The following is a 25,298-nucleotide window of genomic DNA, read 5'->3' on the forward strand; positions in this document are numbered from 1 at the left end:
GGGAGGGAGGGAAGAAAGAAGGAGGGAGGGAGGGAAGAAAGAAGGAGGGAGGGAGGGAGGGAGGGAGGGAAGAAAGAAGGAGGGAGGGAGGGAGGGAGGGAGGGAGGAAGAAAAATTATATTTTGTTCCCTCCCCCAGGTAATTGTTTTGCACCCAGGGATGAATGCCCACCTTGTAGGCCACTGGACCCAAGCCCTGACTAGAGAAAAATCTATACAAACTTGATGGCTGGAGCTGGAGTGTGGGCAGTTCTGTCCCTTGTTCACTGGGTGAACTTAAGCATGTGGCTCAACCTCTCCCCGAATAGGCTCCCAGGCAGTAGGACGACGAAGTGGGCGGTGGGCCTCGCGGAGATAGGATTCTCCACTTGTTGGCAGGGTGCTCCACGCTTCCAGTGCTGGACTGAGCACCTGTGCGTTGGGGACCACCCAATTCCTCTGGCCACTTCCCTCAGCCAAAACCCCATTCAGCCTTGCCTCCTCCGGAACGCCGGGCAGGGCGGCGCCAGCTCCAGGTCTCCAGCACTGGGAGGAGCAAATCCCTGAGCAAGGTTGCTACAGTCTCCCCCAGAGGCTGCTCCTTTAGCGCCCTGCCTAGCTGGTGAGAGCCTGAGACGTGGGCCATCGCCTTCCCCCGCAAACCCTGCTGGGGCCTGCCCTCTCTGCAGGCCTCAGAGAAGGAGAGGACCTGGCCGGCGCCCCTGCCCAAGGCAACCACTATTGTCCTCAGGGTCCATCCACAAAGTCTCCTCCGGGTCGGGTCTCGGTTCTTGGCCCCCATCCAGCAGGCTTGGGTCTAGGGGCTCCCCGCAGGGAAACCGAGGCCCCTAATTGTCCCTTCTACACCCCCTAGGTTGCCGCATCAGAGCACGCATTCCACCTAAGCCGCAGCTTTGGGCTTAGGCGTCTTGGCCAAGTGGCGCGGAGCAGAGTGTTGTCACTCCAGGAAGAATGAATGAAAGGAGGAGCTGAGCGGGGCGGGGCGCCGCCGAGCGCGCGGGGCGGGGCCGCGCAGGGCAGTTCGGCCGCTCGCCCGCGCCCCGCCCCGCCCCCGTGCCGCAGCTCCGAGGCCCCGCCCCGGCCCGCCCCTCCGCTTGCTCCCCAGGCCGCCGCGGCGCGGAGCCGGTGCCGGAACCGGTGTCTGAGAGGCGGCGGCGGCGGCGGCGGCACCGCGAGCCCCGAGCCCATCCCTGCCCGGCCCGCGCTCTCCGCCCCCGCCTCCCGGGCCGGCGGCGGCGGCGGCGGCGACTGCGGGCGAGCTTGCGGGGCCCGGACCGCCCCCAGCCCCAGCCCCGCCGGGCCCCGCCCCCCGCCGAGTGCATGAGGTTGACGCTACTTTGTTGCACCTGGAGGGAAGAACGTATGGGAGAGGAAGGTGCGCGGGGTGCGGGCCGGCGGGGCGCCGACCAAGGGGCCGGGCGGGCGGGCGCACCGCGCTGGGGGAGAAGGGGAAGCGGGGAGCACGGGTGGGGGCCGGGCCTGGCCGCCGCGGAGGCTGGGTCTGCCGCGAGGCCGCGCCCCTGTGTCCTCCGGGATGAGCTCGTCCTTCCGAAGCCCGCAGGCCCCTCCCTGAAAAGCTCCCACCCTGTTTCCCCCTCCTCGGCCCCGGTGGGCTGCCCTCCCGCAGTCGGAGGGCCCCTCCTCCCTTTCATCCCCGCCTTCTCCCATCCCCCGACCGACGACCACCCGGGAGGAATCCCAGGCACAGCTCGCCCAGTCTTGGCCTCCATCCGCGAGCTGTGTCCACCCGGGGCTCGCCCTTATCCCTTGGAACAGGCCTTGGAAGAAAGAGTCGCTGGGAAAGCCTCAGCCCTGACTCGCAGCCCAGCGTTTGGCCGGCTCCGTGACCTTGAGCCAGGTGCTGCCTGCTGGGCCTCAGTTTCCTCGTTTGTACAGTTGAGGGCCACATAGTTGGCCCGTGGTGCTGGTGTTGGGAGCCTGGGGGCAGAATGGACAGAGCAGAGATGCGCCTCTGGGGAACTTTTGGATGTATGCTGGGGCCCCCACCCCCTCTCCCTGCACCAAACCCAGTGCCTGCCATCAGTCTTGGCTGGGAAGATGACTCTCATCCTAGCCGCCTCTTCTGCCCCTTCCCCCTACTGGGGCCCAAGGCTTGGGTTTGCAGGACAGTTAGGGTTATGAAGACCCCCAGATTCTCTCCCTGGGGGTCTCCTTTCCTGGGTTTCCTCATCCAAGCAATCTCATAGGTCCACCAGGTTCAACAAAAGTCCTATTATGCCAGCTCCTCCAGCCCTGCCCTCCCCTGGGGCTACTGCCAACCCTCCCCCAGGTCCCTGAAGGCCCACTTGGAGCAGGGGCCCACCTTATGGTAGCTCCTAGGTCCCTGGGTCCTCATGGAGGGGCAGACTGTGGCCTTGGAGCTTGGCTGGTGACCCCGCAAGCCTTACCTTCTCCAGGGCTCAGTCTCCCCAACTGTACAATGGGAAGGGGCAGGCTGGGAGATCTTCCAGGGCCCACCCAGCTCCAAGGGTGTCAGGCCCCAGGGATGACTAAGCATGCCTAGTGGCCGTCTTGAAGAGGTGTCGGGCCTCCCTGGAGCAGGTGTCTGGGAGCCCAGTCCTACGGCCCTGGCCCCATGTTAGGCCACGGCATAGCCAAGCCTTCCAGGGGGCTTCAGTACAGGACGCACCAACCTAGCCCTGTCCAGTCCCTGCCCTTTGAAGGGACTGGGCAGGCAGGAGAGGAAGGGGGGCTGTGACAAGAGTGTCACCCACTGCCTTATTTCCAAATCGTGCTGCTTTCTTTCTCCGCATTTACCGTGCCAGACCCTGAGTTGAAGGATGCCATTGCTGGGGGTTGGCAGACACCTGCTCCTCCTCTTCAGTTTACAGAGAGAGAAACTGAGGCCCAGAGGAGCTTGGTAGTTCAGCTGTGGTCTCAGCAAGACGCTCAGACCTGCATTCTCTCTCCTGCTCTGTACAGCGACTGCTCAGCCTGGGCGCTGCGTGTGTACAGGAGGATTCGTGGAGGTGCATGTGGAGCTGGCGCAGGCCAGGGCAGGCCTGCAGCAAACTGCGCCTCCTGAGAATGGTTCCTAATGCCCTTTCCACCCCTGCAGGAAGCGAGTTGCCCGTGTGTGCAAGCTGCGGCCAGAGGATCTACGATGGCCAGTACCTCCAGGCCCTGAATGCTGACTGGCACGCAGACTGCTTCAGGTAGGGCAGGCTGACCTGAGCTCGGGTGCCCTAAGCAAGGCCTGCCAGAGACGTGGCCATCCCTCCTGGTGCCATCTCTGGTTGTGACTTCCAGCAAGTCCTTGGCTTCAGTTTTCCCCATCTGTGAAATGAAACATTTGGACTAGAAGATCCCTGGAGGCCTTTCTTTTTTGTCATTCTAGACAGAAAAGGAGAGAAAAGGCGAGACTTGCGTTTATGCTCGTAATACCAAGGCCTCTTGGCTCCTTGGTGGAGGAGGAGTGGAGGGTAGTGTGCCCCTGCCTTCCGGGTGCTGGTGCTCCAGAGAGAGGCCTTGGGAGGAGCTGGGCCTCCTTCATGGGCCCCAGGCTAGTTTGGAAGATGCATATCCAGTAAGACCAGTCCCTTCCCTCCGGACACCAACTCCCAAGTGTAGGAGAGTAGAACCAGAGCTGTGGTGGAGCACATGGGGACCCAGAGGTGGCCCAGCAATCCAGGAGCACCGTCCTGAGAAGCAGGGGCAGGGGGTAGCCTTAGATAGCTCTGTAGGGCCAGAGCTGGGGATGTGAGATTTCCCACATGGAGAAGTGTGGTAGGAAGCAACTCCAGACAGAGGGCCCAGCAGGTGCAAAGGGTAGAATGGTGACGGGGCCTGGCCCAGTCAGTAAACGGCAGAGTTCAGGCAGGAAAGCACCCAAAAGGAGGGAAGGTAAAGTGGCGAGGCCCAGCTGGGGTCAGGGCATCAACCACCGGCCGAAGGAGTTTAATTTAGGCAGTGGGAGGCTCTGACAAGGATTTTATTTTTCTTTTATAAAAATGTCTTAACATTTTCTACAATTTAGGAAGGGCCAGGCACTGTTTTAAGGACTTTTTATAGTTGGATACGTGTTGTCTCCGTGAATCGGAACACGGAGAGGTTAATTCTCTTGACCGAAGATACACAGCCAGTGAGCGAAATGAACACACAGTACACGCACTGGCTGGGGAGCCCAGAGGAGAGGCGGGCTCCGTGTCCTGGGGTTCCCAATCAGGTGTTCAGAAGGAGGCCTTCGGGGAGGAAAGGGCCTCTGAACAGGCAGAGACAGGGAGCTGGGACCGTGCAAACCGTTGAAGGCCCGGGATCAGCTCATCTGGTTGGAACAGAGTGAGTCGAGAGACATGATGATGAGGCAAAGTTAGGATCGATTCAGTGAAGAGCCCTGAATGCCAAGATCAGTAGCTTCTGAGGGCAGTAGGGAGCCAGCAGAGAGGGTCAGAAAGCAGGGGAGGGATGTGGGCAGAAGTGCTATTGAAAAATGCCATCCCAGTGGGCAGATGGTGGTAACATGGCAGGGAAGGGACTGTCAATAGTTCGGGGCTCTGTGCCCATAAGACCTGACATAGGACAGTGACTAAGAGTGGAGAGAGTTTCAGATCTAGAAGGGACGATATTTGGCAAGGATTAGTCACATTAGCCACTATTCATTGGTGACTCTTGTAATGTCATTTCATTAAACCTTCACCATAACCGTAGGAGGGGCCATTATTCGCTCGATTTCCACGTAAGAAATGGAGGCTCGGAGAAATCAAGTAACTTGCTGAAAGTTGCAACAGCCAGAGCTGGGACTTGAACCTATGTCTGTCTCACTCCAAGTCACTGCAGAGCTGAAGAAGTCAGGGGCTGTGGGGTGGAGCTGGGGGCTGGTGAGTGGCAGGGGCAGAATCTACAGCAGAGTCTGGTTTTTCACCCCGGGTGCAGAGGAGGCCAGTGGTCTGTTGGCTCTGGTGGAGCTGGGGGCCGTGTTGGTGAGGAGTTGTGCCCTGTCCTTGTTGAGGTGGAGGTGCAGTAGGCTAGCCAGGGAGGCAGTGCCTTCCCGAAAGCTGGCCGAGGTGATCTGAGACCGGTCAGAGGTGGGAAGGGCAGAGACAACAGCCTACTCAGTGCTGGGGGATGGGATTTGAGAAGAGGCCAAGAGAAATCCAGGGAAGAACTTTGGGGGCCCCGGTGCATGGGGTGGGGAGGGAGGTAGAGCCTTGGGAGACATGGGGGAGGGCCAGGCGTGCAGCCACAGAAGCCACAGAAGGGCAGCACTGGGGCAGGATGCGTGGAACCTAGCTTTGGAGGGGTCCCTGCCCTGTTAACCAGCAGAGGGCTAAGGCCCCGGGAGGGGGCGGTAGGGAGGGGGCACGTTGGGTTAGGCCCCGGTGCGGTGGGGACACAGGGAAGGCTCCCACAGTGAGGGAGGGCCCACAGGCAGTAAGAGCCATGGCTTCCACATGGTTCCACGACTTACACAGTGTTTCTGGCCCCGCGGCGTGTGGTCCCAACAGCCCCCAAACCTGGTTGAGGCCAACGGTGTCCTCACTCCCCTGACAGTCAGGAAAGCAGCTCAGAGAGGAGTCGCTGCTTGCTGGGCCCCTGGAAGCATCTCAGTGCCGTGAAGCGGGGCTGCCACCAGCCCCTGGGCTCCGAGAGCCTTGCAGCGACAGAGTTGCTGTGGGCCCATTGTCACCGCAGAGCCAGCCCCTTTCTCTGTTCCAGCCTCCTGGGAGGTCGTGGCCAGGCCCAGGGGGGTCCAGGCTTCCCTTTGCCCAGCTGCTGCCTCTGGGAGGTCCCTTCCCAGAAGCCTGCAGCTCAGGAGCCCTGGGGCTGCCGTAACTCGGGTAACATCTCCCCGGAGGCTGGTTGGGCTGACCCTGGATGAGGAGGGCTGAGTGCACAGCTGGCACTGGGGGCCGGAGCCTGGGCTGGGATGCCCCCCTCTTTGGGGGACTTGCAGGCAAAGAGGATGGACTGTCCATGGAAGTCAAGCTCTGTTCCCTCGGGGGCAGCACCAGAAGAAGCAGCTGCTCCCTGTCCCCAGAGAGGCTCCAGTGCCTTTGTTACAGCAGAGGCCGGGGGGCACAGAGGGTGCCTTTCTCGGGTGTGCAGGGCTGAGGACACAGTGCCGGCCAAGCTTCCCCGCCTGCACCAGAGCCCAGGCAGTAGGCCCTTCAGCTGCTTCCTGTTGTGAGCTAAGACCAAGTCCTCTTGCACCCACATCACTGCATCCTCCTCCCCTGCTGTGTGGCCACGCTGGCCCCTCCCTCTGCAGCCTCCAATCCTGAGTGCCTGGAGTAGGATAGGGAAACAGCCTGTCCGGCCCACGCCTGCACTCCCCGTAGGCCTCTGGGGCCCCCCTGCGATAGGTAGCAGCAAAGGATGCTGGCCTGGAACCTGAGAAGATGCTGCTTCCTCCGAGGGGCTAAGTAAGTGGAAAGCCCCCTCCCCACCTGTCCCAGGCCTCGGGCAGGGCCCCTGGTGTGAGGGCTGGGGCTGGAGGCCATGGTGGGACAGACCCACCTGAGGCCGGGCAATGGGGCAGGAGAACTGAAACTCCTTGGTCACTGTTGGCCGCCTGTCGAGGGGAAGCAGGCCACCGCTGAGGCTCCTGGCCCTTCTGGTACAGGTCTCCCTTGAGGCTGGTCCCCCAGCTGCTCTTTTTCACCCTTGGTGTCCAGGGATGTGGCTCTGGGTAGAGGGCACCCCTGGGAGGGAAGGACCTGTCGCTGTAGGGGTTTCCACTGCTTCCCAGCCTGGCCTGTTCATCCCCCCTCCAGCCCCACAGTGCCCTCCTCTCCTGCTCAAGCCTGGCTCTGCCTTTGCTGCTCTGGGAGAGGGCTACACTGTACCTGGTATTACTCTCTTGACACCCTTTGTAGGGGCAGGGGCATTGGGGGGCACCCCAAGAGCCAGGCATGTCCTGCCCCACCTGCCTCCTCTGGCTCCTGGCCGGATGTGGGCCTGAGGGGTGAGGGGATGCACAGAGTCAGGGGCTCCTGTGTGCCTTCCATCGGCAAAGGCCCACTGAGGCCCCAGGCGCCAGCCACCAAACTACTATGTGAGCCTGGGCTAGATCCCCTATCTGAGATGGAGGCTGAGCCAGGGTACCCTGGAGCAGTTCTGAGGACGCTGGGGGTGGGAACTGCTCCTGGTTGAGTGCACAGAGTGAGCCAGTCTGGCAGAAAGCACTTCTGTTCTCTTCGGGCACCAGCGTTTGTAGGTGCCTGGTCTGGGACCTCGGGCAGCCGGCAGGTTAATGGCAGAGGGCGGCGGTGCAGGCTGCGTGGGGGGCCATGGGCGCATCTGATCAGGCTTCAGGGAAGTGGTTATCAGGGAGCTGACTGCACTCACAGAGCCTGAGTGAAGCAACGTGGGGTCTTCCAGGGCTGCTACAGTGACGAATGTGCGTGCGTGAGAAGGACTAGGAGTTTGCAGGCAGAAGAGCTTTCTCTCCCCGGGGGGAAGGCGGCCGCTCCAGAGCCCCGACTGACCCGCCCACCGAGGTGGGGGAGGGGGGCTGCTTCCTGCAGCCTGGGGCTGCGGGGGAGACTCCCGCGGTGACACTCCTGTGACGCGCTTCGTGGCTGGTGGGTCTGGTCAGTGGAAGGGCGAAGTGAATCACCGATCCGCACAGGGAGTGGGGTATCTCCCCAAGGTCACCGTGCGCTGCCTGCGCCCCCTGCGCCCCGCCTCTTTGCGGAGCCTGCTCTCCTGCTGCGCACCTTCCTGCTAGGTTAGAACCCCCTGGGGGCTGCGCCGGGGACCTCCCCGTCCCCGGGTGTCCTACCTCCTGGCTCGGTGCCTTCCTTGCCTTGTCGCCCGCCCCGTGGTAAGATGCCCACCCACTGCAGTCGGCAGCGATTGTGGGGGCAGGAAGGGCTGCAGGGGCAACAGATGACGTCATGGCTCCCGTCCAGCCGCTGCTTCCGCTGCAGCCTCCCGCATCCCAGCGCTGCCTCCAGAGGCTTTCCCTCCCCACTCGGATCCCTTTGAGAGAGCTCATCAGACCCCGCCTTCCTGGCTTCCAAAACCCGGGCATTTTGTGTTCCCCTGCCCGCCCCCTGCCCAAAGCCCCAAGCTGTGGTCCCCAGCCCCTCCCCTCAGGCTACCAGACAATGGGGAACTGGCTGGATCCTCTTAAAGGGACAGTGTCCCAGCAGCACTCTTGCTGCTCTGCGCTCCCTCCTTCTCCTCCCTCCTCCCCCTCCTCCTCCCCCCTCCCCTCCCCAGTTCCCTAGTTCAGGAGCAGTCATTGAGTGCAGTCAATGAGTGCTGCCCTGTGCAGGCTACGGTAGAGCGGAGGCTTTCCCGGCTGCCTGGTGCACAGTGCTCTCTGACCCAGCCCCAGTCTTTCCTGCCCTCCTGTCTCCTGGTTTGTTCCCCCACTGAACCATGCGCTCTGAGCCTGGGCCCTCCTATCCCTATGCGACCTTGGTACCTCACCCAGAGCACCCAGACAGCAACAGAGCTGGATGGGTCCCCTAGCCATTCTCTGCGCAGTGTGTACTCCGGCCCAAACGTACCTGTGCATGCCAGGACCCTGGGTCAGGCTTTGCAGAACCCAGTGGGGCTTGTGCCCGGGGTTGAGGAGGGTGTCAGTCACTGGGGGTCCCACATTATAGCATTTGCTTATTACCCTGGCTTAGCTGAGCTGCTGGTCCCCACCCGACCAGGACACTTGATGGGAAAGACGTCAGGCATGTAGGTCTAGCTCCTGGCCTGGGGGGTGGCACATAGAAAGAAGCCTGTACATCATTTCTCCCCATCTGCCCTTCAGGGGCCCCACCAGCCAGGCCTTCCCGCTGCCTATGCTGAACCCCGTTCTTGTGCCTGGCAGCACTCGTGGGGCTGGCTGAAGCCTAGGGAGCCTGGAGATCCCCTCTCTTAACTGACTGACTGGTCTATACTGAGCTGAACTCCTGCCTTGTATCTTGGTGAAACTGGGAGTATCTTCATGGGGCCTATGGTGCCCATCTCTGTGACCCTGGGCAGGGTAGACCCTCCTAAGTTCATCTGCCTCATCTCTAAAACGAGGGTAGCCATGCCTGCCTCATGGTGGCCTGTGAGAATTAGTAAATTTATTAAGCAAGAAAATGGGAAGGTGCCAGCACTTAGTAGGTCTTCACAGCGCCGAAAGGTTACCACCATCTACATCAGCTGCCAGAGCTGCCTCCACTTTGCTGGGAGTGGGGGGAGGGGGAGGGAGAGGAAGCGGACTAGACTGGAAGAGTGGGGCTCACAGTGTGTTCCAGCCCCGCTCCCCGCAACCTGAATCCTGGGCTCCCAGGTTCCAGCCCTCCCTGGGCCTGACTGGTGGGTGACTGAGAGTAACTTGCCTGCCCTCGCTGGCCATCTTCCTTCACGACAAGGGACAGGGGACTCAGATGAGTAGCACCTCTCAGTCCAGGTCTAGCAAGTGGGCCAGACACCCTGGGTGCAGAACTGCTGAGGGTGGTTGTTCAGGCTGCACATAGTACCAAGGCTTCGGGCTGAGGGACCACGGCAGAGGGGGTGGGGGTGGGCGCTGAATCCATCCCCGGCTCCACTTGCCAAGCCCTGTGCCCCGGCACAGGCTGCTCCCGTCCAGAGGGTACACCTTTCTCTAGTGCTGCCTGTAGACTGGAAGGGCCCAGGTGTGTGGGAGGGGTGGGCCCCTCTGAGCCCCAGCTCCCCTTCCACCCAGGTGTTGCGAATGCAGTGCCTCCCTTTCACACCAGTACTATGAGAAGGATGGGCAGCTCTTCTGCAAGAAGGACTACTGGGCCCGCTATGGCGAGTCTTGCCACGGGTGCTCAGAGCACATCACCAAGGGGCTGGTCATGGTAAGCACCCCTCCCCCACTCACACACCTCACGTGTGTGTGTGTGTGTGTGCGTGCGTGCACGCGCGTGCGTGCATGTGTATGTGTTTTCACAGGTTTCCCTGCTCCAGATCTCTCTCCCATCATCTCTCTTGTTCTTTTCACTAGTTCTCTGATTCTCTGTGCCTCCTGAGCCTGTTTCTCTGTCTGTATCCCTCAGCCCGCTATTATGGAGGCAACTCTGTCTGCCCCGAAGTTGCTTTGGGGCTGCCCTTCTGAGAGGAGGCCGAGGGGAGGAGCTATGGGGGCTGAAGGGGCTGCTGAGGTGGCTTGTCCCCATCCCCCCAACTCCCCTTCCAGGTGGCCGGGGAGCTGAAGTACCACCCCGAATGCTTCATCTGCCTCACATGTGGGACCTTCATTGGTGATGGAGACACCTACACTCTGGTGGAGCACTCCAAGCTCTACTGGTGAGTGCCCCGCCCCTCCCTGCGCCTGGCGTGCCCCCCTCCCCCCCGGTGTCACACGTCTCCCACGCCAGGGCCCTTCCCCTTTCCATGTGGGGGGCAGTCATAGTGACAGTGTAGAAACCACTGGGAAATATAAGACACAGCAATCAGGTGGAGAAAGCCTCAGACATCAGCTTTCTTTTCTCTTCGTTTTTTTTTTTTTTTAATATTTATCTAATATTTTGGCTGCGTCCGGTCTTAGTTGCGACACGCGGGATCTTTTGTTGTGGCGCGCGGGCTTCTCTCTAGTTGTGGCGCACGGGCTCTCTAGTTGCGGCGCGTGGGCTCAGTAGTTGCAGTGCACGGGCTTAGTTGCCCTGCGGTATGTGGGATCTTAGTTCCCCGACCAGGGATCAAACCCACATCCCCTGCCTTGGAAGGCTTATTCTCAACCACTGGACCACCAGGGAAGTCCCACAGACATCAGCTTTCTTACTGACATCACTGCTGTGCAGTTCTGGCACCAACCCTCAGAGTTACCACCAACCCTGTGAGCTCAGGACCTGTCCCCAGCAAGTTCACCCTGACTTCAGTCACCGGCCACAAGTTTGGGAGTCCCCAGGCTGCTCGCATTTCTGACCGATTGGCTGCAAAGTCAGGGATTCCCACAGCTCTCTCAGCTTTGCTACTTCGCTCAATGACTCAGAGCTCAAGAGAGCGCTATACTCACAATTGTAGTTTTTTACTAAAGGCTACACATCAGGACCAGCCAGATGAAGAGACGCAAAGGGCGAGGTCCGGGAGGGTCTCGAATGCACAGCTTCTGAGCATTCCACCCATGGAATCAAGACGTGTGACCCGTCCTCCCTGGCATCACCAGAGTTTTTATTGGGGTTTCATTATGTAGCATAATTGATTGAATCACTGGGCATGGATTGAACTCAGTTTCCTCGAGGTCAGGCTGGGTCAGAGCCATAGCCCTCTCATCACGTGGTCAGTCTTTCTGGTGACCGGCACCCACCTCCCTGCTGCCTGAGTCATCTCATTAACATTAGCTCAAGTGTGTGAAGGGCTCAAGAAAAAGGAAGATACTCCTGTTCCAAGGATTTAGAGCCTCTTTCCCAGGAGCCAGGGACAAAGACCAGACAAATTCTTTATTATGGCAACACTGATAAAGCTGGATTTGAGGGCAGCATGACTTTTGAGGATCCCGAATGGACTCTTAATGACTTCCTGCTGAACTGGACTTATCCCCAGGCCTCATCTTGGCCAGCTGACAGAGCATAGACAACCTAGAGTGAGCCCCGGAGAGGGGCAAGGCTGGGCTGAGCATGCCCAGTTCCTGCTCCCAGCCCATCAGGCAGCCAAGCTCCTCCTCTTCCCTTGGGGAGCAGTGAGGGGAGGGTGGGAGGAGAAGAGAGCCTGGGGCTGAGGGATCAGGGTGGGGGTGATGCTGGTGACTGTCCTGACACACTTTTCTTCCCGCTCTTTGGGTCCCCACCGCCTGTGGCTCTTGCAGCGGACACTGCTACTACCAGACTGTGGTGACCCCCGTCATTGAGCAGATCCTGCCTGATTCCCCCAGCTCCCACCTGCCCCACACAGTCACCCTCGTATCCATCCCAGCCTCGGCTCATGGCAAACGTGGTCTCTCGGTCTCCATCGACCCCCCTCACGGCCCGCCAGGCTGCAGCACAGAGCACTCCCACACCGTCCGCGTCCAGGGGTGAGTGGCTGGCCTGCTGAGGCTGCAGCTGGTGCAGCTGTGGGCGCGGATGCTCTAGGTGGGTGGCTGACCCTGGGGCAGGGGGGCCATGAGAATGAGTGAGCACATGGGCCCAGATGGAACCCAGCTCTGACAACTGGTATACCAGATGCCTGGTCCAATCATTCCTCCAAAAAAAATAACAAATGTTAGATAAAATATTTTAAATGTTTTCTTTAATCCCTGCATGACCCAACAAGAAAGAGAAGTAACCAGGTCAGGAATAAGTGAAGGAAGGAGCCCAGGGGTGTCAGCAGAGCACGGAAGGCAGCCATGACTTAAGGGCAAATCTGAATTGGGTGAATTAGGCTTCAGTTTTCGAGTCTTCTCATGGCTGAGTCTCTCAAAGCCCTGACTTGCTCAAGGAAAGTGAGACTAATAAGAGAACGCCTCCCCACCCCATAAAGCTGCAACCCCCAAAGGGCTCTCAGGGTGAGGAAGAGCAAGAAATAAACCACACCTTCCACCAGCCGCCCACCCCGCCGCCCCTGGCAACCAACTCCCAGAACTAGAAAATAAACTGATTTGAACCTAAATGGAAGGGGAGAGGGAATCTCCCCTGAGAATTCATACACTTGGGTTTGCCAACCAAGTTCACATGCCTGGGTGGTTCAGAAAACCTCCAGGCAAAATTGTAAAAGTTTAAAGTACTTCTCCGCTAGGGGTAATGTCCTCAGGCCGCGACAGAATCAGACGCAGATCCTTTCTGGAGGAACCCACCTCCAGGCTTCACAGAATTTCTCTTGAGATAAGCGTCCCAAGGAAGGTGAGCCATTTGGTCAAAAATCACAGAGAACAAGGCACTGTGAGCAGGAACCAGCGGAAACAACAGGTGGCAGAAGCAGACCTGCAAAACCTGCAGATAGTAGGATTATCAGAAACAGTACAAAATAATTATGCTCCATATGTTTTAATAAATAAGAGATCCTTGGAAAAAGTGAGTAAAGAGCAAATGAATTTGGAAAATAACCACATAGAACCCCTAGAAGTGAAAGATGGGTTTAGCAGTAGAGGAGGGTTTTAAACAGCTGAAGGGAGAAGCAAAAACACAGCAAGGTGAAAATAGGGAAAGAGAGGTTAAGACGTACGGAGGACAGAGTGAGCAGCTCTAATCATCCATCTAGAATCACAGGCGGAGAGAATGGGAGAGAGGTAGTATTTGAAGATATGATGGCTGAGAACTTCCCAGAGCTGATTAAAAGATACCAATCCACAGACTGAAACCCAGTGAATCCCAAACAGGAAAAGTAAAAAAAAATTCACCCATAGATTCCCCCACCTGGTGAAACTACGACACCAAAGGCAAAAGAAAAGACTTTAAAAGTACCCATAGGGAGGACTTCCCTGGTGGCTCAGTGGTTAAGAATCCGCCTGCCAAGGTAGGGGACACGGGTTTGAGCCCTGGTCTGGGAAGATCCCACATGCCGAGGAGCAACTAAGCCTGTGTGCCACAACTACTGAGCCTGTGCTCTAGAGCCCGTGAGCCACAACTACTGAGCCCCTGTGCCAGAGCTACTGAAGCCCTTGCGTCTACAGCCCATGCTCCACAACAAGAGAAGCCACTGCAATGAGAAGCCTGCACACTGCAATGAAGAGTATCCCCGACTCGCCACAATAGAGAGAAAGCCTGCGTGCAGCAGCAACAAAGACCCAACGCAGCCAAAAATAAATAAATTTATTTAAAAAAAAATTTCCTTCAAAAACAGAACAGGCTGACACCTGATTTCTCAACAGAAACAATGAAAGCCAGAAATAGTGAAATGATATATTCAATGCACTCAGCAAAAAAGAACCATCAACCTAGAATTCTATACTTGATGAGAATATCCTTCAAGTATGAAGGTGAAATAAAGACATGTTAAGGCAGACAAAATGAGATTTGATACTAGCAGATCATCCCTAAAGAAAATTCTAAAGGTTGTAGAAAAGGTCTGAGATGTAAGAAGAAATGAAGGTTAAGGGGCTGACGCAGTTGATAACATGCTATGAGACGTTGAGCAGTTCCCTTGTCCTCTCGGGCCTTTGGGGTCTCTGTCTGAACAATGAGGAAGTCAGATACCTTGGGGCCTTCTGAGATTTCTCCTGGGCCTTCATGGACCCTTGAGAAATAGTTTTAAACGTTCCCCGTGTCTGGGTGTGGGAGCCACGTGCCAGCTTTCTTTGGATTCAGTCAACGTTTCTCACATACCTGCCAGGTACCAGGCCCCATGCCTAAGCACTGGTGAGAAGTGAAGATGGTACTTGGGGGGGGGGGGAGGAAGTTGGGCTTGACTCTGCATCTCCACCCCCATCTTGAGCATCAGCCAGGCCAGCTGCTGCCTTCCATACACAAGTGAACAGACAGATTGGTGAGAGAGATGGGGAAACTCCCAGACCAGCTGGTCCCTGACAACTGGGCAGAATTTTAGGAGTAGAGGGTCCACGGCACCTCCTCCCTGCCTCCCTCACTGGGTGAGCATTCTTTCCTGCTTCTTTCCCCCCCTTTGGCCACACTGTGCAGCTTGTGGGATCTTAGTTCCCCCACCAGGGATCGAACCCGGGCCACAGCAGTGAAAGCACCGAGTCCTAACCACTGGACCACCAGGCAGTTCCCTAAGGAATATATATATATATATATATATATATATATATATATATTTTTTTTTTTTTTTTTTTTTTTTTTTTCTCGGTACGCGGGCCTCTCACTGTTGTGGCCTCTCCCGTTGCGGAGCACAGGCTCCGGACGCGCAGGCTCAGCGGCCATGGCTCACGGGCCCAGCCGCTCCGCGGCATGTGGGATCTTCCCGTACCGGGGCACAAACCGGTGTCCCCTGCATCGGCAGGCAGACTCCCAACCACTGCGCCACCAGGGAAGCCCAGGAATATATTTTTAAGGCTATATCCATAAGAAGTCTTTATCCATGAAAATATATTCACTATTTTTTAACTTTTTTAATCCTGAAAATTTCAAATTTACAGAAAAATTACTAAAATAATAAGTATATTGAATACCTGTACACCTTTTACCTAAGTTCACCAATTTTAACTTTCTGCCACACTTGAGGCATGTGTGTCTCTCCCTCTGTCTATGTATTTGTGTGTATGTACATATATATACTTATTTGTATATACACACATGTACATATTGCTATTTTTTTACTAAATCATTTGAGTGGAGGTTGTAGGCACCATTGACCCATCCTCCCCCCACATACTTCAGACCTTCTCCTAAGAACAAGGGCATTCCCTTACATAATTATCCATTGTATCTTACAGTGTAATGATGATATTTAGGAAGTTTAACATTGACACTTGTATTCAGTATACAGTCCACATTCGAATTTTGCCAGTTGTCTCAACACTGTCCTTTATGGCAGTTTCCCCCTTGATCCAAGATCCAGTCCAGGATCACACATTGCATTGAATCCTCACATCTCTTCGGTCTCTTTTAATCTGTGCCAGTTCCTCAGCTTTTCATTGTCCTTTATGACCTTGACATGTGTGAAGAGTGCAAGTCAGTTAAGGAAGCATGCCCCTCCGTTGGGGTTCTACAGAGGGACCCTACAGAGGGTTCCTCTTCCTTAGGTTGAAGTCATGCATTTTAACCAGATAACTGATGCTGTGTCCTTCTCTGTGCATCTTACTGGTAGACACAGGATGTCAGTGAAGTGCTCCCTTTATTGGGGATGTCAACTTCGATTATTTGGTTAAAGTGCAGTCCACTCTCTCTGCTGTAAAGGATTTTTTTTCCCCTTTGCAGTGTAACCAGTTTGAGTCATCTGTGAGATATGAGTCTGTAAATATCCTGTTTCCAGCAGCCTTTCACTGACTCTAGCATCCACAGATAATTCTGTGATGGCTACAAAGTGGTGATTTTCTGTGTTCTTCCTGCTGTATTTATTACCTGACTTTCCTGTGTAAGGAAGCACTTCTCCCCCATGTGAGAATATACTCTCGATAATTGAAAAATTGCTAGCAATCTGTTTTTCTTAAAGCTCTCAGTCTCCTTTCTGTCCTGCCTACCCTCCCCCAGCCCTTCCCCATCTCAAGTCAGAGACAAAGTGACCATTCTTTGAAAAGCTTTTACAAAGACAAAATGACAATCAGACAGTTAACACCAAGGAGTTAAAAGAAGCAAGTAAATTTGGCAAGTTGGCCATTCCGTGAGTTAGTTTATGGCCGAGTAATCCAGGGCACCAGCCCCATCTCCACCCTGCAGCTGTGGCCCAGCCCAGGCTACTGGCTCCTTCCCGCCGATCCCAGAGGAGTGGGAGCCTTAGCTTCATCTTGCAGGGCAAGTTTGGGGGTCAGGTAGGAAGCAGTGGGTCCAAACCCTCTTAGGACTCTTTGACGCTTGTCTGCCCCACACGTACCAGCCAGGTAGAAGGAGAGGTCTGTCCTCCATGGCAGAGACAACGCTCTGTTGAACAGGAGCCCCCGAGCATCTAGTATAGGGGGGCAAACACCTGGAGGGCATGCCACTTTTCTCCAGTTCCACACCCATAGGGGGCAAGCATTGTAATTACTATAGAACTCTTCCCACCAAACCAGAATTCGGTGTTCCCGCCAGTTGCCACCTGCCGATCACACAAGATAGAATGGTTTGCCCCACGCTCCTGATCTGATCCCCTTGGCCTTGGTTTCCTAGTGGGGTGAGCAGGGGTCTGACCACCGCTCTATGCCCACAGAGTGGACCCAGGCTGCATGAGCCCGGATGTGAAGAATTCCATCCACGTTGGAGACCGGATCCTGGAAATCAATGGCACACCCATCCGGAATGTGCCCTTGGACGAGGTATGGGTCCTGAGTCTGGTTGGATGTGGTGCTCCCCTGAGAGCACCACCCCTGAGACTCACCTGTCCACACTCCTGCTCTCCCCAGATTGATCTGCTGATCCAGGAAACCAGCCGCCTGCTCCAGCTGACTCTTGAGCATGACCCCCATGACGCACTGGGCCACGGGCTCGGGCCTGAGTCCAGCCCCCTGGTCTCCCCGGTTCACACTCCCAGCGGGGAGGCGGGCAGCTCCGGCCGGCAGAAGCCTGTCCTGTAAGTCAGCCCTGCACCTTGATGTACTGTATCTTGGTACTTTCACTGACGCTGGGCCGCAGGGGGCATGGGACCTGGTCCCTACCCTCCGGTAGCTCACAGTCTGATGGGGGAGTCAGCCCTGCAAAAAGAAGGAGGCCGGCAAGGGGTGAAGGGGGCTAGAAAGAGGAAGGAGAATGAGGAGCAGACGGGGAAAGCAGCACCCCCAGCTGGGGATGACAGCGCTTCCAAGGTGGACCAGCGCCCTGGCTTCGAGGAGCAGCTGGCCAGCAGCTCAGGATGCTGGGGCATCGGATGTGTTGGGGAGTGATGGGCCCTGAGGCAGAAACTCGTGGCGGGGTCTTCGGGCTTTGCCCATCCCGGGGCGCCACCGAAGGGTGTTGCAGCACAGTGATGTGTTTCACAGAGACGACTCTGGTCCCCTTTGCAGGGAGGTGCCCAGGACCAGAGACAGCTGGGGGACTGTTGTGGTGGTCCAGGCCAGAGGGGCCAAGTGCTCTGTACCCTCTTAAAGAGAGGTGGGGAGGCACCAGGAAGAAGCCTAGAAGCAGGCTGGTCCTCGTGCCACTCACTGCAGGGGTCTGCTCAGGACTCCTGGTCAAGGCTTTGAGGGGGACACCTGGGATGACAGCCTTTACGCTAAGAAACAGTGGTACTGAAGGCATGTGTTTCCTCCTCCCTTGCATTTGTCTGGAGCTCAGGCTACCCTGCAAGGCCACCCGTGGGCATTCTGGGCAGGTAGTCTGCCTCTGCACTCCAAGGCCTGGGACTCAAATGCTGGGAGACAAAGCGTCTGATCCAGGGTCACCAGGCAGAGAAGGCCTAGGGCAAACATTCCTACCTTAACAGGAAGTCCAAGCCAGACAGGGCACTGGGTGCTGGCATCAGGATGGGGCAAGAGCCTTATGACTGCCCCAGAAGAGCTGTCCTCTGCCGCCCTTTCTGGCTGTACGGGTGACTGTACATAGACTGGCATCGATGGGGCATGGCGGGTAGGGGGAAGGGGGCAGGGCCAAGACCTGGCCTCCCCCCAAGGGGGCCTCGTCCGGGTGCCCACCTGGTGGCAGCGGGCACTGGGTGTGTCCCCCCAGGAGGAGCTGCAGCATCGACAGGTCCCCGGGCGCCGGCTCGCTGGGCTCCCCGGCCTCCCAGCGCAAGGACCTGGGTCGCTCCGAGTCCCTCCGTGTGGTCTGCCGGCCGCACCGCATCTTCCGGCCTTCGGACCTCATCCACGGGGAGGTGTTGGGCAAGGGCTGCTTCGGCCAGGCCATCAAGGTACAGGGCACGCCAGGCAGGGATGGGGCCGTGGGTGGGAGCAGGGGGGCAGTCTGTGTGTGACCCGTTGGTCCTCCACCCTCCTCCCACCAGTGTCCCCAGGAAGCCCCAGTGGACGGGTATCTGGCTTCCAGACTCGCTGGCCAGAGCTCTCCTCCACCTGGGCCTCCCTGAGCTAGTTAGGGGGAGGGGACTTACTATAGATAGACCACGAAAAGTGGCTCCTCAGGGTGGGGGATGGGAGGGCAGCCCGGACTGACCCTGAAGGCTCCCTCCCCCAGGCCCCCTTACTGAGCCCAATACCAGCCCCCTCCTGGCCTCTGGGCTGCTCACCCCCTTCACACTCTCCCACAGCAAGACACAAGCCCTTCCCTGGCTCTGATGTCACCTGGCTATGACCAGACTGGAAGGTTCAGAGTTACACAAAGGGCACCAGCCAGGTTGCCCACATGTGCAGACAGGCCCCAGCCCCTGTCCCTGGTCAGAATCTCTGGTAGAGCTACCATTTGACTTCCAGGAGACAGCCCAGCAGAGCAGAGGAAAGAGAACTGGCCTCTGGGTCAGGTAGTCCTGGACCCAAGCCCTGGCCACCCCCCTTCCTGCCACCTGGGTGACCGTGGACCCTGGTGGGAAACCTTCTTGAGTCTCAGTTTCCTCACCTGTAAAGGACTTAAGCCCCACCCCCTCAGGGGCTGCGAGCATCCCATGAAAAGTCTGCGAAGGGCTTGAAGCCGACTGTCCATCTGCCTGGGGTGGGGATGGGCCTCCTGCAGGGCGGGCCTAGAGCAGAGCACGTGCCTGTGCTGAGTCTCAACCCCTGGGCGTCCCCACACAGGTGACACACCGGGAGACAGGCGAGGTGATGGTGATGAAGGAGCTGATCCGCTTCGATGAGGAGACCCAGCGGACGTTCCTCAAGGAGGTGGGTGAGGGGCCTGCTGCACCCTCTGCACCAGACTCCTAGGACCTGCCCCACCCTTCGCCATTGAGAGGGGGTGGGGTGGCAGAGGGCTCCAAGAGGATGTGTCGCTCAAGCCCACGCTGGAAGAAGAGAAACTATCTGCCAGGAGGGCGAGAGGGGCAAGGACGTCGCTGGGGGTGGGAGCAGCCCAAGCAAAGAGCACGGCAGCCGGCAGATGTGACCCCGGGGGCTTGAAGGCTCCTCCATCTTTGGAACTGTCCGTGGTGGCCTCTGGTGGGAAACGGGGAGAAGGAGATGTGGGCCCAGCCTGTTTGCACCCCACCAGGTGAAGGTCATGCGATGCCTGGAGCACCCCAACGTGCTCAAGTTCATTGGGGTGCTCTACAAGGACAAGAGGCTCAACTTCATCACTGAGTACATCAAGGGTGGCACGCTCCGGGCCCTCATCAAGGGCATGGTGAGTGCCGGGCAGAGCCCCTGCCTGAGACCCGTCCCAGCCGCTCCTGCCCTAGGACCCTGGGCCCAGCGGCTCCTCTGTCGGTCCCAGTTTCCTCCCAGGCTCTTCACTGGGGATCGGCCTCTGGTGTCAGAGGCCCTCCAGACCCTGATTCTGAATCAAATAAGGGAGCAACTGACTCCATCTAAGGTGGGGGGGGAAGCTGGGGCCCAGAGAAGGGTGGCAGCTTTGCTGAGGGGATGCACAGGCTGTCAGGTTAACCCCGTGCACCTGCCATAGGTTACCTCTCCCAGAGGGTCTTTGTTTTGCTTCTAAGCAAAACCAAGTCACTTACTGTTTGCCATGACATATAAAATTCAGAACCTGCTGTGACAGCTTGGATGAAATTACCGATCCTCCTCTGAAAAAGAAGCGTTTGGAGGGGAGCTTCCAGCTCTCCTGGGATGCTGACGGTGCCCCGGGATCCGACACTCAGCATCACCACCCCAGCATCACCCTCAGACCCAGAGACCCTGTTCCCTTCCGTCGCCGCTGAGTCCTCCTCAGTCCCTTAGGTTGGATTACCTGCTGTCACCAGAGTATGGTCCCTGCAGGCTCCGGACAGGTGTAACTTCTCAGAGGGATTCTATGGTCCAGTGCAACTTAGAAATGCTGGGCTGCACCAGCGCAGGCTTCCTGGCTGCACCTGAATCTTTAATACGTTCTGATGTCCTTGCTCTCCCATTTGAGGTCTCCAAGGAGATGGGGGGAGAGAATGGGGTGTTTCCCTAAATGATTTGAGCCCAGAGCCCTGTTCTCCAGAGTGACTCACCGCAGCTCTCTGCAGGCGACCTTGCCAGGCCCGTCTCTGCTGGGCCATGAAAGCAGGTTCAGGTTTTTTAAAAACTTGAAAAAATGGGATTTTGTAGAAGAGAGTTTTTGTTCTCAGAGGAGGTGGGTCAGGAACTATAGAAGAGTATCTCCCACCCCGTCACTGTTTGGAACCAGTTCTGTTAGAAAATTGTTTTGAATGATTCACCCACAGCCCTTAGAGGGGATAGTTGTGAGGGGCTTCCTTGGCAGTCCAGTGGTTAGGACTCAGCACTCTCACTGCCGGGGCCGTAGGTTCAATCACTGGTTGGGGAGCTAAGATCCCAGAAGCCACATGGCAAAAAAAAAAAAAAAAGAAGGGACAGTTGTGGGTGTAGAAGAGAGTTGGGGGTGTGTCATCAGACCCTACAGGACAGTCGCCCCTTCCTGTCTCTCTCTCACCCAATGTCCTGCAACTGTGGCCCCGTTGGCTCATCCTGGTCATTCTCCCCACCTCCAGGACAGCCAGTACCCGTGGAGTCAGAGGGTGAGCTTTGCCAAGGACATCGCTTCGGGGATGGTGAGTAGGCTCCGATTGCCGCGGGGCGTGTGGGCTGGGTGATCAGGCCCCACTTATAAAAGCATCTCGGGGCTTCCCTGGTGGTCCAGTGGCTAAGACTCCGCGCTTCCACTGCAGGGGGCGCGGGTTCCATCCCCGGTCGGGGAAGTAAGATCCCCGCAGGCCACGCGGTGCGGCAAAAAACGAAAACCAATACACGTTCTCCAGCGCTCACCTAAACTTCACAAGTTTAGAAATGGAAGGCACAGGAAGCTTTGAGAGAGGACAGAGGGGATCCAGTGGGAGGGGGAAGGTGGGAGCCTTGGGGTGACCAGGGCGGGGCTGGGGGCCCTCAGCACGGCTGCCCCCTGATCCCCGTGCCCCCCACCCTCAGGCCTACCTCCACTCCATGAACATCATCCACCGGGACCTGAACTCCCACAACTGCCTGGTTCGTGAGGTGAGCGGCTGGGCCGGGAGGGGACAGCGGGGGCCCCGCCCACCACGCTGCTAGACGTGCGGGGGCGGGGCTGTGCTGTCAGCGTGGCCTTGACGGAGAGCCGCCCACACGAGGCTGCACCAGGGGCTGCGGGCCCGGAGGAGGGCCCGGGTGTGTGGACTGGGGTGGTCAGGGCAGGCTTCCTGAAAGAAGCTTTGGGGGGGGATGTATTTCAATGGGGGACAAGTGGGCCCAGGGAACCCGGCTCTAAGGGGCAGTGACTGAGGGACCACAGGCTGTGGTCGAGGAGGGAGTGGGCAGATGGTGCCAGGGGCGTGTCTCAGTGTGGCTCTACTTCCGGGTCACCCAGAACAAGAACGTGGTGGTGGCCGACTTCGGGCTGGCGCGGCTTATGGTGGACGAGAAGACGCAGCCCGAGGACCTGCGGAGCCTCAAGAAGCCAGACCGGAAAAAGCGTTACACGGTGGTGGGCAACCCCTACTGGATGGCGCCCGAGATGATCCACGGTGAGTCGGCAGCCCCGCCTGGCACATCCCCCAGGGCCCCGCAGTCCCAGGCGGAGCTGCAGGAGGCGGAGGTCCTGCCCTGCCCCTCTTTGAGTCCTGTCGTTGGTTTCCTTGTGCTGCTGCAACCAGTCATCACACACTTGGCTTAAAAAACACAAATTAGGGCTTCCCTGTGATGCAGTGGTTGGGAATCCGCCTGCCAATGCAGGGGACACGGGTTCGAGCCCTGGTCCGGGAAGATCCCACATGCCGCGCGCAGCAACCAAGTCCGTGCGCCACAACTACTGAGGCTGCGCTCTGTAGCCCGCAAGCCACAGCTACTGAACCCCACGCGCCTAGAGCCCGTGCGCCGCAGCAAGAGAAGCCACCGCAAATGAGAAGCCCGTGCACCGCAACGAAGAGTAGCCTCCGCTCACCGCAACTAGAGAAAGCCTGCGCGCAGCAACGAAGACCCAGTGCAGCCAAAAACAAAATAAATAAGTAAATAAATTTATTTAAAAAACCCCACAAATTATCCCGTAATTCTGGAGGTCAGGAGTCCAGTATCAGGCTCACTGAAGTCTGAAGTCTGGTGTCAGCAGGGCTGCATTCCTTCCGGAGGCTCAAGGGGAGAGGATCTGTTTCCTTTCCTTTTCCAGTTTCTAGAGGCTGCCTCACTTCCTGGCTCCTGGTCCCTCCTCCAGCAAGGCCAGCAACGTAGCCTCTTCTCTCTGACATCTGTGTCCATTGTCACGTCTCCTTCCCTGACCCTGACCCTCCACCCTCCTTCATAAAGACCTTTGTGATCCCATAGGGCTCGGCTGAATGATCCAAGATAATCTCATCTCGAGATCCCTAACTGAGTCACACCTGCAAAGTCCCATATAAGGCAGCGTGTTCACAGGGTCCAGGAGTTAGGATGGGGACACCTCCAGGACCGTTCTTCAGCCTCCCACTGATCCCCTTTCTCCCACTCCATTTCTTTTTTTTTCAGGCCTGTTACACAGCGGTCCCATGTGTGCCCAGACTGGGGCTTTATAAAGCCTCTGCACAGGCAGGGGACACGCAGACACAGGGTCAGGGCCGCAGAGCCAGGGTCACCTCAACGCCAGCTCTGACCAAAGTTAACCCCCCCCAATAGCTTAACCTGTAAATTGGGGTTAATAGTCCCTATCTCTAAGGAGTAATGTGAGAATTAGATAAGGTTTGTAAGCTAGTCAGAATTCAATAGAGAGTGGCTGTCCTGATGATTTTTAACGTCGTCAGAGAGCGGGTATTGTTTCCATTTTACAGCTGAGGCAACTGAGGCTCAGAGAGTCTGTATCAGTCCCTGAGGCTGCTGCAACAAATTACCACAAACCAGGTGGCTTAACAACAGACACTTATTGTCTTATAGTTCTGGAAGCCAGAAGTCTGAAATCCAGTAGAGCCATGCTCCCTCCGGGGATTTTAAGGGAGAATCCATTCCTTGCTGCTTATAGGTTCTGATCCTGGCGTGTCCGGACTTGTGGCCACATCGGTACAATCTCTGCCTCTGTCTTCATGTGACTGCCTCCTCCTCTGTGTCTTTTCCTTTTCAGTCTCTTTTTTAAGGACAACTGTGATGGCATTTAGGGCCCGCCCGGATAATCCAGGACTGTCTCATCTCAGGATCTTTAACTTAATCGTAACTTCAAAGACCCTTTTTCCAATAACATTCACAGGTTCCAGGGGTCTGACACAGTTCTCTTTCGGGGTCACCACTAGGTCCATGACCTGCCCAGAGTCACATCGCTGGTTAGTGACCGAGCTGGGCCTGGAACCCCTTGCCCAGGGCTTTCACCTTTACTCACTGCCTACCCCCGCCAACAGGTTGGCTCAGACTGGGTGGGCTCGGGTAGTGTCAGAGCCTAAGGCCTGATGCTACAGAGGTTTCCAGCATCTGCCTCCTGTCCTGACCTGCTGGCCAGGGCATCCCCCCAGTGGGCGGGTCCCTGGCTCGGCACCCTCACCAGCTGACATGCCTGGCCCCGTGCACTTGCTGACAGTGGTCTCTTCATCCAGGCCGCAGCTACGATGAGAAGGTGGATGTGTTTTCCTTTGGAATCGTCCTGTGCGAGGTAGGTCCAGGGTGGGCTCACACTCCCAGGCTGCAGGCTGAAGTCTGCAGGGGCCCAGGCCGGGGAGGCTCTGGGAACAGGGCTGCCCACAGCCACCTGCATTCCCAGGGGTGTGGTGGTCCAGGGGGCGCCAGGCCCGGGTGTCACCTGCCCTCGAACCCACCTGGGTGGTGCCCAGTCCCAGGGGCCCTGGGTAACTGCTGGGCTTCGTGCTGGACAGATCATCGGGCGGGTGAACGCTGACCCAGACTACCTGCCGCGCACCATGGATTTTGGCCTCAATGTGCGAGGCTTCCTGGACCGCTACTGCCCCCCAAACTGCCCCCCAAGCTTCTTCCCCATTACTGTGTGCTGCTGTGATCTGGACCCTGAGAAGAGGTGAGTGGGTTGGGGGCTTAGGGTGGGGTGGTCCCCAGCAGAGCCCGAACCCACCATCCCCCTGCCTGTCTCCCCAGGCCCTCTTTCGTGAAGCTGGAGCAGTGGCTGGAGACGCTCCGCATGCACTTGGCTGGCCACCTGCCACTGGGCCCACAGCTGGAGCAGCTAGACAGGGGCTTCTGGGAGACCTACCGGCGCGGCGAGAGTGGACTGCCCGCCCACCCCGAGGTCCCCGACTGAGACCGGCCCGCCCAGCTGCCCCTGTCCCCGACTCGGGAGAATCCACCCTGCACCAGATTCCTCTGTGTGCGGTGGCCAGGTGTGGCACCCTCAGCGGGGCAGCGGACACCCAGACCCCTCCCCAGCGCCAGGCCCTAACTTGCCTTCTACCCTGCGGGCCGTGGCCCCTGCCCTTCCTCTGCCCCCGGCCCCAGAGCTGGCCTGGCTGCACAGACACCATCACCTCGCCCTGCCTTACCTCTGTCTTGGTGGGACCACCCCTCACGCTTCTCCTTGCATGAGCTGGAGGACCCGTGTGAGCTGTACCCCATCCCATACCCGGTACCCTACCCCACACCCGCTGCCCCGGCTGTCCTATGCACACTCTACCCGTCTGCAGCTCCTCCGAGGCCGGGCCAGAGGACAGACAGCCTCAGACCATGGCTCATCACTATTCCCAGGAGCCAAACAGGGAGTCTGGGGCCCATCACCCCCCCAGGGGGTGTCTAGGTAGCGTCAGGTATTGATAATTATCCAAACCCCCAAAGCAGAGAGAGGTCGTCTCCTGTGGAGTGGAAATCCCCGTGGCTGGGCAACAGCCCTCCCTCGCTTTGGGTCTTTTTGTTTCTTTATTGAAGCCACTTTAGTGAGAAGCAGG

General features: G+C 57.7%; 1 protein-coding gene across 1 annotated transcript; it reads left to right on the forward strand.

Moving 5' to 3' along the window:
* Window positions 1-1,319: 1,319 nt before the first annotated feature.
* LIMK1 (LIM domain kinase 1) lies at window positions 1,320-24,661 on the forward strand (the record flags this gene model as incomplete). Its single annotated transcript, XM_082670939.1, has 16 exons — window positions 1,320-1,374; window positions 3,079-3,175; window positions 9,640-9,778; window positions 10,117-10,226; window positions 11,725-11,931; window positions 16,638-16,743; window positions 16,831-16,997; window positions 18,089-18,272; window positions 19,108-19,194; window positions 19,520-19,651; window positions 20,961-21,020; window positions 21,394-21,459; window positions 21,809-21,965; window positions 23,988-24,043; window positions 24,264-24,421; window positions 24,499-24,661. The coding sequence occupies 16 exons, from the start codon at window positions 1,320-1,322 to the stop codon at window positions 24,659-24,661; spliced, it is 1,944 nt and encodes a 647-aa protein (XP_082527065.1).
* Window positions 24,662-25,298: the final 637 nt, after the last annotated feature.

The sequence above is a fragment of the Grampus griseus genome, assembly GCF_964374135.1.
Source record: "Grampus griseus genome assembly, chromosome: 14".
Lineage (NCBI taxonomy): Eukaryota > Metazoa > Chordata > Mammalia > Artiodactyla > Delphinidae > Grampus > Grampus griseus.